We start from the raw sequence: 15,191 nt of genomic DNA, 5'->3' as shown, positions 1-15,191 counted from the left end.
CACTTATCTACAGAGTACTGGTTACGAAAATTTACTCGGGGTAACCGTCCTTAAATTCTTCCGTCAACAAGTGATCGATCAAAATCATAGTTTAGTCGTTTTCCTTTAGAACAGAGGTAGAATCGAATTTATTTTTCACATTGCTAATGCGCAAAATATGTTTGCGAAATAACCAGATATTCTTGCGAAGTCTAGAAAAAAAAGTTGCTTCAATCGGAATATCTGTATCGCTTTGTATGCAAACATGGCGGCTGGAACTGCGTAATTTGAGTCAATGTTTGTATCAGTGATTGGTATATTTTGCCGTTTATCGAAGCTTACTCCAATAAAATTTATATCAACCAAATTCCCCGCAATTTTATGTACATTGCCTAATACGTTGACTGAAGATAAAACATTCATTTTACTAAAACTGTAATTTAACACTTACCGATTGTTCGGAATTTTTTCAAACGAGAATGACGCAGTTTGGAAAGGGTAGAATCAGGGACTGGGAAGAATTCTTACTATGCCGGCTCACAGGTATTTTTAAATTGTGACAATGGATTAATTCGAGAATAGTGTAAATACGACGTTACTACACGTTATGCCGTCGAAGATGACGATGCACGTTCTTAGATGATGAATCATAATTAGCTTACAGGTACATACATACAGTACGTAAGTTCAGGAGAGTTGCAGCGACGTATTCTTTTATGGAATGATCTTGTTGCGTTCTTTGACCGTCATGATGACCTCATGTCCGATTATAGCGGCCTGCTTTTGGCAATTAAGTGGCTAATCCGAGTTAATAAAGCCGCCAAATGGTCGAAAGTAAAGCTGTTCAAGGCCGAACTTCGTTACATTCCTTTCATAGGTACTCGAATTTACTGAAACACAACTACGGAACATCTACACACGAATTTACTTTCAAAAATTTGCTAATAATTATGGAAAATACCCAGGATGCGATACTGGTTGACTTGGCCAAGATGGAACATCTTTTGCGTGATAAGTTGATCGAATTACAGATGAAAACGGTAATTGGTTAAAAAAAAATTTCATTTCATATTTTATCACCGTGCTGCCCAGGACTTGAAATATTGCACTGTTTATAAAACCACTTATTGAAACTGTTCGAAATATTTATTCTTCAATATGAAAGAATAATCTGGAGGAGCTGCAACGAGAGCTTGCACAGGCTCGTCAATCTTTGTATGAAATGGAGCGCCAAGCCGAAGAGGAGAGACGACAGTCTGAGCTGATGCGAGCTCAGTTAGACTTTGCTATGGCAGCAGCTAGGCGATGGGAAGAAGAAAAAACTGTGAACAGATGTCAACAAATTCAGTCGACCATGTATTCTGAAACTGTAATAAGAGAACGAGATTCTCTGCTTCATCAGACGAAAAATCTACAGTTAGAAAATATGATGCTAAAACAAAAAATTCAAGAAATCGAAACGATCAATGCCATCAGAGGACCAATTGAGGAAAATTTCATGGAAATGAAAAATAAAGTATCACTCATCATAAACACTGCTACTAGGTGATTTTAAAACCTTTGGAACTCTGTACGTGAAAAATTAGGCTGATACTTAGATATCAGCACTACGATTCAAAACGTTATTCATAATCAGTTAGGTTGTTCATGATTCAAGTTACATCCGAGTTATGCATGTTTGATATCAGTTTCCTGATTATCTAGGCAACTACACAACAAGGGTATAGTTCTAGTACTCTGTGAAAACTTAGCTTCATTCAAGTGTGAATGATTAAACGTTGATTTTAGCGAAATTGAGAAACTACACCGGGATCTTGAAAATCTACAGATTTCTGTAAATGCAGCGAATAAGCTTAACGGGCGACTCCAGGCTGCGGGTATGTGCAGACACGCAATAGAAGAGAAGTACAGAGCACGAATTCGTGAATTAGAAAATAAACTAAACCCAATCAATCAGTTTCGTCAGTGAATCTTGACATGGAGTATCACACAGGTGTCTATTTTTAATAATAATAGAAGTAATAATAATTACTTTTAAGTATTAAAATTCTACTAATGTATAATGTTATTAGAATATAAAGTAATTTGTAAATAATGTAATTTGGATTGGCGATATTTAATTTAACACCAGACTATTAAAAATTAAATTAGATTAACAAAATCGAGGAACAATGTACTCTAAACTTTGAATTCGAACGATAATAACAGGATAGTGGCAAAAGGCAGGGCTTCTTCAACGAACATACACACGCACACACAGAGATATGTAGGATTAATATAAAATGTATTATCGTTTGTATATTCGGAACTGAATTGAACTGGGTCAAAAGATAAAAATCTGAAAATCGTCAAGAATATGTAAAAAGCTGTGACAACAACAAGCAATTAATAATGAATTTCTCTATAGTTACTCTGTACATAAATCCCCACCTGCACGTATACAGCAGAAAAATTTCCACATATCTCGTCATTTTCCAATATATAGGTGAAAACTCTTACGGATTACACATACCAATACATCACCTTCAAAATCTATTACTATAAATTTTAGATTGAGTAATTGTTTTTTAAAATCCACAATATCGCATGATGCGAAAATTGCATTTCATTGTTTCTTTTTTTTTTAAATTTATTTATATATTTCTTACGAGTATAGTTATTGAACTAATAATTAATGCGGCTACGTGGTAGTATCATGTTATGTGAATTTGTTATTATTAATTCGGTGTAAAAGCTATTTCGTTTATAACGATCACGATCTCTGTTTGCATCGCACGGACACAGGTAATTATTGAAGTGCTTTCTTCTATCAATAATTAAGTCGTTTGTGTTTTACGTTAATATATTGCGGAGACACACTGTTTCAGTTTGAACGTGAAATAGCGCGTTACATCGCCATGATATGCAAGTTCCTATTTAGTTACAAATGAAACAGCCTGTATTTGTGTTTCGTACATGGTTTTTCGAAGTTCCATAGTGTTGTGTGGTTTAATGTTGATGCATCGCCACTGTACACCAATCGAAGGAAATCGAGGACGATTAATGAGAGTAGCTTCAGTGTCCAATAAAAAGTTATTCATGGCATAATGAACTCTCAACAAATGCTAAACAAGTTTAAAAACATGGAAACAAAACTAATGACACTTTTAAGCAGCAATCACAGCCCGGGCCCAAACATAAGACTAATGACACATCTCATGCTTTTGAATGTATTATTTCGAATGTGTCGGGAAAAGCAACAGAAACCTATCTTGGTCATTTTTTCTCCTAATCCTTCGATCAGTGGATAGGATTTATAATGAATAATTTATTATAAAAAAAAAAAAAAAAAAAAAAAACACCACCAGATGATGAAACAAATTTGCTGTCAAAGAATAAAATGTTGGAGTACGATATCGAGCAAGCGTGTAGCCTTGTTAAACGTTAATTTTGTTCGACAAAAAGAACGCAAATTTATAATAGAAGTACATGAATGAGCCTCGATAAAGTGTGCATCTGGCTTGGCGGGTCAGAGTATGGAACAACGGGCTAGCCATACTGGTGGCTTTCTCGATATCTCCGGAGCTCTTAACGCGTGACCACCAGACTTCGTTGGATTTGATGCTTCCTGTATAACAAAATATTTATACAATGTTATGATTATCGTATTTTCATATTCGAATATCCCAAGCCAAGCATCGGTACACATGTTATTGTGTTAATTTACTGTGTAGTCAATTTGCTAATCAAGAAAATCTAGAATATAGTTGATATTACATGTAAATACACACACATATGTTTATACAGTAAGTGGCTGAATATTATGAGGCTGATTTGAAGCATTGAGTATATGTATAGGAAATTGTTAGTGATTAATAAGTTTGAGAGAAAATAGTGCTAAAGTTACCTTCTGCCAATATACACCCGCATCGTACAGAGAGAAAGAGACATGGGAAACAGAGAAATGACAATTATTAACAGTACAGGTAAACAAATAAGGCTGTGTAAAAGCAACGACTCAGTGACAACTGATCAGTGTTTAATTACCATTTAAAACGAACGTAGAAAAATTATTACTTTTCTGTGACTTACCAATTTCTTTTCCGTTTTGGCCTTAATATCACGGGCTAGGGTGTAAAAAGCTTCTTCGACATTAATACTGGCCTTGGCGGAAGTTTCCATGAATTTTATACCGTACTCGACTGCCAATTGCTCTCCTCTCTGCTTTGAAACCTGCCTCCTATCTGCGAGATCACATTTGTTACCCAACAGCATCTTTTCAACATCTGCTGATGCATTTTCTTCGATGTTGCGAATCCAGTTTTTTATATTCTCAAAACTCCTTTCGTTGTTCACATCGTATACAAGCATTATACCCATCGCACCACGATAATATGCTGTCGTTATTGTTCTGAACCTCTCCTGTCCTGCTGTGTCCCTGTAAGTATAATGCGTGTGGATTTTACGAAAAGTCAAAATAGTTGTGGAACAAAATTTTTTTTGTTCTATTGGCTTTAGTGTCAGGAACAGTCTTGTATGGAATATAATGTCAAATAGATCAGCGACGGAAAAAAATAAACATATAGTATTAAAGGAACCTACCATATTTGTAACTTGACCTTCTTGTTGTCCAAGTCGATGGTTCGAATCTTAAAGTCGATTCCTGGAATAGTGAATACATGGGATAAGAGGTGACAGTGGCAGTTATGTCCATTGATATCTGGATAATTAGTGGTAAGATCATTAGAGGCACAATGTACCTCTTTGTTTGGAGTAAAAAACATCTATGCATACCAAGGCTAAGAAGGGCAGAGTCTGAGACACCACACCCTTGATGAGTGATAAATAATACAGACTAGATTGTCAAGTATAATATCCGTCGGCAGATACGTGAGATAAGACAAATTTCGGGGCGAAAAAAAAGTGTAACTAGTGTAGGACCATGTATGTGTACTTACCAATAGTGGAGATGAAGGTCGTGTTGAATGCATCCTCGGAAAATCTGAACAATACACAAGTTTTGCCTACGCCCGAGTCCCCGATAAGTAGCAACTTAAATAAATAGTCATAGGTCTTTGCCATTTTAAGAAATACAATATTATCGAATCACCAACTATCTACACTAAATTTGCTTCGCCGTGTCCGGATATTTCGTCGTCGTTGTTGCCGTCGTCGTTGGTCGTCGTCGTTGGTCGTCGTCGTGTGGTGTGGTGGTGGTGGTGGTGGTGGTGGTGGTGGTGGTGGTGGCGGTGGCCGTGACGGTGGTGGTGGTGAAGACAGCTGGTTATACAGTCTACTTGGGTCCTTCCCGGAAATCTACCCGCCGTAGATGCCACGCATTTATTGAGGGTATAATCACCCGGATTCCCGTACCCAGCTATCAGTCACAGCAACAGATAATGACCTATGTATTCGCCAAGCACAGACGTTATTTCCGCGCCAATTAACAAAGGAAATTAATCACATCAAACATCTGTCACGGAGAAGCAGCGATGACAGCCACTCAACAGCACAATTTTGTCACGTCAAGTTGTGTAACCTGTTTGAAAACATGGTTACAAACTTTAGTTTCTTACGCCGTCAATGTTGGTAAAGAAGTTTCTCTCTGTTTGGTGAATCTTGTGAAGCTGGACAACTTTTTTCGCGTCATTGACTTCCCGTCGCTTTTCTCATGCTTTTGCATAGCTTATGTTGGAAATGATCGAATTTGTGGGATGCAGGGACTGTGGATCCATTGGATTCACGGTCTAACAATACCAGACAGATAACTAAGGGAATCTTGTTGGGAATCCCCATGCTTCAAACTTTCTAGGTTTTTTCTCTCAACTTTCATGTGTGTCGGAAGAGTCTTCACCGTAGCACTTGCTGAAGAGTCGAGCTGTTCGCTTCGCAAATTCTAACTGCGTACTGTCATTGTTATGGTTGCGCGACTACGTTGCCGCTGGACCATTTTAATAGCTGTCAATTTGTGCGTCAAGGCATTCTCGAAGATCAATTTCTCCATCTCTTACTACATTACTGCCTTCAACCATCGGCCATCATGGTAAAGTATTTTTATTACACTAATTCTGAGTATATTCGCAGCATCAGCGATACTTTGACTGTATCCTATTAATCGGTGTTCGCCTACGATATATTTGGCATATTATTTCCCTAATTGGTTCTCTATATGTTTTTCAACTGAAGCTCATATTACAGGACTCTGATAGTCAAATCAATTTGCGGGTCTACCCAGACAAAGTTCAACAGTCCTTAAACGAAGCGATTGCATTCCAGCAAAATTTATATGAGCTATCAAGCGATTGGTTATACTATGAGAGCGATCAGCATGAATATTTGAAAGAAAATATACGTTATTCGCTTTTCGGAGCATCGGAGACTGATGCCCTTTCAACAAATATAGATGTTTATACAGGAGATCCAGTTCCAACTGAACTGTTGCCTGAGCAAGCGAAGTTAATCGATATGATATATAGTCGCATACTCGAAGTGAGTAGATGCAGGAACTCTCTTCACGTTGGCATAATATTCAACGTCTTGTGCAATCTTAAGGAAAAAGAAGATAAGTATGTGGCTCCAGTGCCAGTATTTAAGGTAAAGAGATGTATGGAACGAAAGGAGAGCCTGAAAACTGGGCCACACGCTCCAGTTTCAAACAATACAATCGGAAGAACAGCTCTATACCCTTACTGTGTTAATTACATTGACTCAGAGGGGCGGATTTATCAAAACTGGACAGATTATGTGACCAACAATACGCTTCCTAAGTGCATGATGGTACTTCCAATGGGTGGATACTACCAGGCTAATCCACATGTAAATAATACAGCTGATATGACTTATGTTTGGGTTGAAATTGGTCCATCTCCAGGGGCTGCTAAGATTTTATCCTGCCTCGATGTCGCAAGCACTATCTTAGGGGTTGGAGCACTTGGTATTGGCGCGGCAGCTCTGGCAGCACCCGCTATTATTGCTGCTCCTGTGGTTTTAACAGGTTTGTTGCTTTTTCACTGAAAAAGAATACAACTACTTTTAAACACAATGAACAGGATTATTAGATAACTAATTAACATGTTGATCTAGAATTTCTATAATAATTATTTACTGATATTTATGCTTGCTCACTGGGGTTTTCAATTACTGAGTTGAAATTAACGCAAAATTAATTTTTCAAGATTTGACTATGGTCAAACTTCTTACGAACATAAAAAAGCAGCACATGTGTGAATTTTACAGAAAGATTTCATGTAGAATCTAAAATTTCACTAAGACATTGAAATTGTTAAAAATAATGACTGAAATCCATTCATGTCATAATCTCCACATAGTTTCATTCCCTAATACAAAAAGAACATTGAAACATGAAGATATCATTTCTTGACGTTTTTTTTTATAATTTCATACGGTCCAAAATAGGATTATCAAGGCGTAATTAATTGCATATCATTGATAATGGTTACTTAAATCATGAAAATGGTTCTTCTTTGAAAGTCATAAAAATCTTTAATGTAAAACGTTGTGACAATATTAACGAAATTTTCAAAAGACATTCATCTCATAGCATAAAGTTGGTAGCGTCACTTAATTCCGTTAAAAACCCAATTCTTTTCAAGTACCTTTGAACGAATTAAATGATAAAATGTTTCAACCATAGGTTCTGTTTGCGGTGCTGTAAGTGGGGTCTGCGCAATGGTCAGATCTGGTCAGCAATTGGCAGACCGCCATCAACACCAACAGTCTATCTCTGTGATGGATGAAACAGCACGTTCCGCTTGGTTTGGTGTTGTAGGTGGTGTGGCAGGAGGTTTAGCAAGTGGGTCTACAATGATTTTGAACAAGGCAGTCCGGGCAGGTCTGACAATAGGAACTGCGGGCCGAACTACATTTAATGTAATCACTATCGGTAATATAGTTATAAATGGTATGGGAATTGGTAATGGAATCTACAATATATATATGAATTACCACAACAAAAAACAAATTTCTGTACTTGATGTAACCCAAGTAATAGCGCACGTATTGTTCTTTGGTAACGCTGTGATAAATTTTCATACGGCTAAAACTATAATCAATAATACTCAGCAACAAGTGCTTCAAGATTATGAACAGTCACTGAGAAGTAACAGACACAAAAAAGCTTTCAGACAGATCAGACGTAACACTCAGGCATGTAGCGGCGATCAAATTACTGGAGACTCTGAGATCATTCGTGGAATCCGATCGATTCAAAATAAAGATGATTTTTTTGCTGGAGTTGTTAGAAACAATAAAGTATTTAGGTCGTCGAATGCTGAAGTTACGTTCAAAGATGGTCATGCTATGATCAATCACAATGTAAAATTTGATCCCATTGATTTATCTCAGCAAACACAGCAAGTAAGAGTCAATACTGTGAGAGCTGTAGACCCTTTTCATGTATCACGGAGTACCATACCATCTCCAAATAGAATGCCAGTGGCGAACTATGTAAGGCAACTTGGCTTGATTAGAGAAAGTTTTAAATCTTTCACGTACTATGCATCATTTCCGATATCTTTTGAAAGCATGAATTATATTGGAAAGCTTGTAATTGACATGCAAAACTTTAGTGACATTGGATGTACGAATTTAATTACGAATCTCGCAAACATTGCGCAACATATTCTTAGAAAAAGCAAAGAATTTGCAAAGGAGTCAATGGATAAATTAATGTACGATATTTGGATTGGGTATGTGAGACCAAAAGTCGAGAATCTGTTTGCAGATTTAGGCATAGATGCTAGTCACATGGATCGCTGTGATAATTTAGCAGAGTTTTTCTTCGATACTGCACGTGAGATAATTGAGGACATATATAACGAAATAGATAATTTTTTGGAGGAAATAAAAGTGAGCTTTTTAAGAACTTCTCAGTTGCAATCAGAGGCTGCTGTCTGCAGAATTTGCTCAGGGCATTTGCTGAGCGATTAGTACTCAGTTGCATGAGTTTTTACTCCAAGAGTGAGGAAAGTGCCTTAAAAATACTAAATGGAGCTAATTAATACAAATCAAATACTGCTCACAATTAATAGTATTACTAACTATTTATAATTTAGCTCTAATAATATTACTCCATTAGCCAGATTGTACCATCCTAATGATTTTAGGACTGTGGTAAACAATAAAATCATTTGCACAATATAAGTTTCAAATATCTTCAAATTCATTTGTTCTGTCACCTATAAAAATATATATATTTTTGTATGGTAAAAATATTCAGTTGCGTTTATACACGTGTAAAATTCCCTCAATGGCTTAATGGCTATCCATAAATTGTATATCAGACAGAAGGAGGACGGTGTTTGGTAGCGGCCTTGGTTGTGGACTCAAAACCATAAAAGTTTGCCTCTCGACATCAACGTTAGTTCTGAAACATTTGATTATTTACTAAACGTCATTAGATTCATGCCACTTTCTTAGATCGAAGGGTAAATATGAATACGAACACGCATACGAAGCCTGCCACATTGGTTTGTACAACGTCATCTTCAGGGGAATCAGCAAATGAGACTGAGAGTAAGTGATGCAGCAAACTTGGACCTGGGCTAACGGCTACCAGTTTTGTCAAATTATCTTCTGCTTTCATTCCTAGAGGCATACATGACGCTGGTAACATCGGAGCTCCCACCTTGTAGAGCCTTGCTTCACTCCATTTGACTTCAAAGCTATGAGGGTAGAGCGGAGTTCGAAAGCCGTAGAAGTACTCGCGAACTCTTTTGTCCCGCGATTCAGTCCTTAAGGATTTACTCCTCTCAACAACACCGCCGCTTTTGGGGAGAAAAACGACCTTCACAAAGTCTGGCATATCTCTGACTAGCTCATTATAGAGACGCTCCTGATCGAGCACTAAAATCGCGTCAACTTCAAAAGCCTGTGCAGCATGAGTCAGTAGTTTATAACCAGCACCCTTGATCCAGCCGCAAGTGTTTATAACGATTCCTGAGGCCTTAGCTTTCTTGTTGGCTTGAAGTCTGTCAGAACATACTTCAGCCAATCGTGAAACTAAAAGATTGTACAGCGCAGTATTTGCGCTGGGACTGGAGTGACCAAAGTGAAAGACAAGCGGGGCTTGTTGACTAAATCCTTCGACAATGTTTGCCGGTCTTTCTACTAATAAAGCTCCGACTGTTCCAGGTATTGCTATGTCACCTTGACCGACGTCGAGATCAACGAAAACAGGTCTTCGCCCCATTCGAACTGCATAATTTAGCAACAGTCTGCAGAAAGTGGATTTTCCTACATCTCCGGGCCCTACTACCATTGTTATAGGTCCAACTGTATCTTCTTTTTCTGCTGTTTCACGCATTCGCTCCATCGCTGCATGGCAGTTGAGATAAACACCCATTGGCGTCTCTTTGGCCACGTAGATCACATCTGTCTTTCCTACCAGTTCTAAGACGCATCCTTGCCATGTGAACACTGCGAGTTTTGCACCCGCAGAGAATTCGTATTTTTTCCCTTTAACTAGTTCTGTACCAAACACTTCGGCAAGACCGCTTTTCAGCTGAAATCGTTACAAGAATTTTATAGTTCGATGTTCATTGGCCAGAGAACAGATTATAAAAAGGTTTAAATGTACATAGTCGTCTTTTTTTTTTTTTAATCTCAACGACTGTCGTATTGAACGATTTGTGAGTAGTTCAGTTTTAACTCTCAAACGGGACTTTGGGGGTCGGATCCGACCCACAGTTCTATTTCTCTCGGTCTTATTCTTCCCTCTCGTTGCATACGGTCGAACCGTACCGAATATTCCGTTTCAAACCACCGTACCGTTTGAGGGTTAAGAACAAAAGCTGAAGTCGAGAACAACAACCAAGAATCAGTGTTAAGTGAACGTAAATAAATCTATGATATAGTTTTCTAACCTCTAATGTAACTTTTTCATTCTTTTGTTCAAGTTCGAACCGCAGCTCGCAGTCAGGTTCGAGCTTGTATTCCTGCGTCAGACCTTTCTCTTCCGTCATTGTTGTTTCAAGTACTGTTCTCAATCAAAACAGGTTCAAAACAGAAGACTAATCGTCACGTTAAGTTCACACCGTTTTTGTATCGCACTTCACACAATTGACGACGAAAATGTCTCATCGATTCCTTTCGTTCATGGAGATGCTCTCGCTGTCGAAATGAAATCCCAATGTTCTAGGATCTTTTGCGAGCATAAAATCATATTATCTATCTGTACCAAAAACTTTAAATGATTTTTACGACTGTAAATACAGCAGATGGACAGTTTGACACACAAAAAATTAATTCAAACAATTGTTCCAAATAATATTTGTTGGAACCGTGCACTGAACGAGGCGTACGATAGGTTGCAATAAAATAAAGGTATGTTTATCAACATTTGCGAAATAATAAAAATATATTTACGTTTTCCACAATTTAGCCACGCGTAAATTGTCTATATTACGAAGAGAAATGAGGGATTTGGTAAATAATTCATTAAAGTAAATGTTATTCATTTATGAAAAGTAAATCTAAGAATTATATTTTTTCGCCTCTGCAGAACTTATAGTAACAGTGCTGCCCTTAACTCTTTATGCTCTAATTGTAAGCTTTAACTACGCGGGGGTCTCAGTGTTGACCCTTATTCCGTGATAATAATCTTTTCCGAAAAGGATGTCACTATTTCTTCCAAAATTCCGTCGAAGAACTGAAACGAATTATTTCAATGACTTTCAAATTTATGGCAGTTATTTTTCGAAATTTATCTAATTTCAATCGAAGAGTTGAATCATTTCTTTCTCGTTTTGCCAACATTTATTAAACAATTATGTGTGTCGATTTGTAGCGTTCCAACGTGCGTGCAATATCTTGAATATCCAGCTAGTGCTGCTGTCGCTGGTATTCGGGAGAACTAAGTTTGTCTGAAGCGTCATTTCTGCTTAACTTTATCCACGTGCTACCTAAATACCTATATTTCGGACGATAGTTTGTGGTTTATCTGTGAAGAAACGTCACTGTCAAACTGCGTTTGTGTCATGGAGTCGAAACACGATGAATTACTTTTACAAATTTTGAAGGATGAACTGAACATAACCAATTTTTTGAATACGTTCTTCGGTTTTATGTACAGATGGTAATATACCTGAATTGAACATTTGAGTACTTGGATTAAGAACAGAATTCATAATAATTGATAATGATTCAAGACTGTCACTTTCATTCTTTTTAGCACCGACTTTTATGTTGAATCGACACAAGACCAGAAGTTGGGTTTTCCAGCAGGGGTTGCTGAAGACTTAGTCTTAAAAATCTATCGGAAGTGGAAAAGTAGATTTGAAGCTGACAATCTGTCCAGATCTGAGGCCCAGGCTCAAACCTCAGAATTGCTGGAGCCTACCGAAGTAGTTGAAGTAGAAGTCGAAACCAGCAGTAACCAAATAGACGACGAGCCGATAAAGACTTACAAAACGCCGGTACAGCCATCTGACAGCTATAACGGAGCTGTTAGAGAAAATTACACTTGGTCGCAGACGATAAGCGACGTTGATGCACTTGTCAACATTCCTTCAAATATCGAATCGGCAAAAGACTTGAGGGTTGATATAACTGCCCAAAAAATAAGAATAGCTGTGAAAACGGAACGCCTTAGAGAAAATAATTCTCTGGACAAATATTCTGACGATGCTACAGACTCTGAATGGATTGTCACCTTCGACGAAGAACTCAGCTTTAAAACGCAAAGAGAGGAATCTATGTGGTGCATTATACCCGGGTACTACGTCCATGTAAGCTTTCAATTTTATTTGATATGATTTGGAGCTTTTATTCAAATTTAGTAGCGAATCTTCTGGTAATAGAAAATAGTAGCGTCTTTCTTTCGGCAAAAGAAATCCAAGATGTTCGTTTTTCAATTACGATTTGACAGCATTCCATTGATCTCTAAAAAAATTCTACAGGTTCATTTGGAAAAAGCAACCGAAAGATGGTGGGAGGCTCTAACTAAGGGTGAGCCGCACATAGATTTGACTAAAATTGATTGCTCCCGACCAATTGAGGACTTGGGAGCAAATGAACAGATGAAAGTTCAAGAACTGATGTGGAATCACCAGCAAAAACTTCTTGGAAAGCCGACATCTGAGCAATGTGTAAGTACCGTATATGATGGAATGATTTGTGACGAGACGGGGTAGAATTTTTTTTGTGCGTCTGAATTTTGTAAAAACATAAAGTACTGATTGCTTGTTTCTTTCGATTCTTCATTACAGAATTTGGAAAGAGTTTTAAAAAAAGCGTGGAATGCTGAGGGATCCCCATTTAAGGGCACTGAATATGATCCAAGTGTGCTTCAGTATAACTAAATTTGATTTTCCGGAAAAGTAAAGTCAAAACAGAGGGTCGAAAGCCAGTACCACTGAAAACAAAATAGGTACATCAATTATTTGAATATTTTGAACACATTTATGTTAATCGTTTTTGCATTTTAATATTTTACGATCATCAACGGGTCCGTATTTTAAAACATGTTTTTCCCCTGACTTTTTTATTTTGCGCGGCGCAGCAAACGAAATGAGTGATAACATTTTATATCGTACGAAATACTATTGTGTGTAAAAAATGTAAAAAAGTACAAATACATACTATATTCACTTATTGTAATCGTGCAGTACAATATCTGTCAATTATTGTAAATCTCAAATATACCGGGAAAACCATATGATCTGTATGACGCGTTATTTAACGAATAAGCCCAATTAGTTTCTTATAATATGAATTCTGTAAAAAACTACTGAATCCCCAAAAATTGACACGGGACAATGAAATACCGAAGTCAGAATTAGTTGCGCTGACGCTACGGTGACCTACTTATACATATACGGTCACAGAAATGCTCAACCAATGTGGAACAAGTGCAGCGCTAGCTGTAAAACCCGTTAACTTATTGGGTAAATGTGTTAATTTTCATTTTACTTTTACCAAAAATCCGGCTGGCGCACGCCTTCGCGGTCATTCCGGGGCGCCTAGGCATGTTCGTATAACGGTGCCCCCGTATCGGACACCTCGTTTAATCTCGTCTAATACCGAAAACCGGGTATGTAGGTACATTCGTATCTATTGCCAATGGGAAATAAAAAAAGAAAAAAACAAGAATAATGAATTGAAACAAAAAACTACTGAAAATGGAAAAAGTTGCGAAAACGGTGCAACAAGTAGATGCGGTTGAAAAAAATCTCTGTGTCTTCGTTCTGTTGCTGAGAACGAGCACAGCGTGCGTATTTTTTTCTGTCTTGTGCTTTTTTGTTTGTATCTTGGATCCCGGAGATATACGCGGAAACTGAGAAGAAAGTGCGGATTCTGCTTTTGGAGTACTGTTAATTGTTACATTCCATACTTGGAGTATAAAGGAAATGTATATTTTCCTTTTGTAAGTATATACGCTAAATCAGGGTGTTGTATACATATTTTCTTTCCCATAGATCACATCTGTGCTTACCGTAGCCGTTACATTTACACAGCTAACTTTTCGTGGGAAAATCGACGCGTTCTGCAGTCTTCTTTTAAGTATTTCTCGTGCAAATGAGCCAGTCGACATGAATATACATTCAGGATTCGCCATTACAACTATAGACTGTACGTACGTACCAGAGGTTGTGTGAAACAGCGAGCTGTTATTTCATTATTCTCATTATTCATCATAGCCATTGCAGGTATTTTACACACTGGTGACAATGTTTCGCTGAAATTCATTGAGAAATCTTGAAAGATTCCGATCAAAAGAGACGGAACTTCTCAGAGAATATGATACTGGAATAATTGTTTCCTCGTAAGCGTGTCGTTACCGGAAACTCTGCAAATACTTGGACATTTCATAATAAAATACGGAAAATTTTTAAGATCGAATAGAAGTTTGAACAAAGTTTTCCGCCCTTCTTTACATCGGGGAGAAATACGAGACAACGGCGAACTTTGGTAATTATCGCGACAGAGAAAATTGTCGGGGGGAAAAGCAACCGCGGTTTGCAATCGAACTGTGGCTTATTTTCTTTAAATTTTAATGTCCCCCTTAACTATAAGCGATGAGGACTTTGCATCACCAATAGAGAAATTCTCCGTCGTGTTTGGCCACGTTATACTTCCTGTATACATGTACGACCTTGTAAAATTTATGGCTGAAACGTGTGTGAAGAATGATAATTATATGTCCGGATTGCAGAGTTTGATTAACGGAAAGTCAGTATACTGTTTTACATATTAGGCGTTGCAATTAAATTCGT

General features: G+C 37.6%; 5 protein-coding genes across 8 annotated transcripts; 3 read left to right on the top strand and 2 right to left on the bottom strand.

The window, feature by feature from the left end:
- Window positions 1-343: 343 nt before the first annotated feature.
- On the top strand, window positions 344-2,310 carry LOC124176728. Its single transcript, XM_046558355.1, has 3 exons — window positions 344-1,019; window positions 1,145-1,524; window positions 1,768-2,310. The coding sequence occupies exons 1-3, from the start codon at window positions 804-806 to the stop codon at window positions 1,946-1,948; spliced, it is 777 nt and encodes a 258-aa protein (XP_046414311.1). The 5' UTR covers window positions 344-803; the 3' UTR covers window positions 1,949-2,310.
- On the bottom strand, window positions 2,077-5,195 carry LOC124176731 (ras-related protein Rab-8A). 2 transcript variants are annotated; one of them, XM_046558361.1, is made up of 5 exons: window positions 4,917-5,195; window positions 4,561-4,621; window positions 4,051-4,396; window positions 3,866-3,868; window positions 2,077-3,586 (listed from the first exon to the last, which is right to left on the bottom strand). In XM_046558361.1, the coding sequence occupies exons 1-5, from the start codon at window positions 5,038-5,040 to the stop codon at window positions 3,488-3,490; spliced, it is 633 nt and encodes a 210-aa protein (XP_046414317.1). In that variant the 5' UTR covers window positions 5,041-5,195; the 3' UTR covers window positions 2,077-3,487. The 2 variants fall into 2 exon arrangements, with proteins under 2 accessions (XP_046414317.1, XP_046414318.1); XM_046558362.1 differs by lacking the exon at window positions 3,866-3,868.
- A 421-nt stretch (window positions 5,196-5,616) lies between these two features.
- LOC124176719 lies at window positions 5,617-9,120 on the top strand. The gene is made up of 3 exons (XM_046558333.1): window positions 5,617-6,001; window positions 6,157-6,952; window positions 7,613-9,120. The coding sequence occupies exons 1-3, from the start codon at window positions 5,999-6,001 to the stop codon at window positions 8,905-8,907; spliced, it is 2,094 nt and encodes a 697-aa protein (XP_046414289.1). The 5' UTR covers window positions 5,617-5,998; the 3' UTR covers window positions 8,908-9,120.
- LOC124176721 (protein CLP1 homolog) lies at window positions 8,824-11,133 on the bottom strand. Its single transcript, XM_046558336.1, has 3 exons — window positions 10,842-11,133; window positions 9,423-10,480; window positions 8,824-9,343 (listed from the first exon to the last, which is right to left on the bottom strand). Exons 1-3 carry the CDS (start codon window positions 10,938-10,940, stop codon window positions 9,232-9,234), a joined length of 1,269 nt encoding a protein of 422 aa, XP_046414292.1. The 5' UTR covers window positions 10,941-11,133; the 3' UTR covers window positions 8,824-9,231.
- LOC124176724 (nudC domain-containing protein 3) lies at window positions 10,589-13,575 on the top strand. 3 transcript variants are annotated; one of them, XM_046558345.1, is made up of 5 exons: window positions 10,589-10,811; window positions 11,765-12,052; window positions 12,134-12,704; window positions 12,876-13,064; window positions 13,185-13,575. In XM_046558345.1, the coding sequence occupies exons 2-5, from the start codon at window positions 11,955-11,957 to the stop codon at window positions 13,275-13,277; spliced, it is 951 nt and encodes a 316-aa protein (XP_046414301.1). In that variant the 5' UTR covers window positions 10,589-10,811; window positions 11,765-11,954; the 3' UTR covers window positions 13,278-13,575. The 3 variants fall into 3 exon arrangements, with proteins under 3 accessions (XP_046414301.1, XP_046414302.1, XP_046414303.1); XM_046558346.1 differs by having other exon boundaries at window positions 10,595-10,811; window positions 12,149-12,704; XM_046558347.1 differs by lacking the exon at window positions 10,589-10,811 and having other exon boundaries at window positions 11,944-12,052; window positions 12,126-12,704.
- The last annotated feature ends 1,616 nt before the right edge of the window (window positions 13,576-15,191 follow it).

This window comes from Neodiprion fabricii, chromosome 2 (genome assembly GCF_021155785.1).
Source record: "Neodiprion fabricii isolate iyNeoFabr1 chromosome 2, iyNeoFabr1.1, whole genome shotgun sequence".
NCBI classification, from domain to species: domain Eukaryota; kingdom Metazoa; phylum Arthropoda; class Insecta; order Hymenoptera; family Diprionidae; genus Neodiprion; species Neodiprion fabricii.
This window is presented reverse-complemented; position numbering and strand designations above follow the sequence as displayed.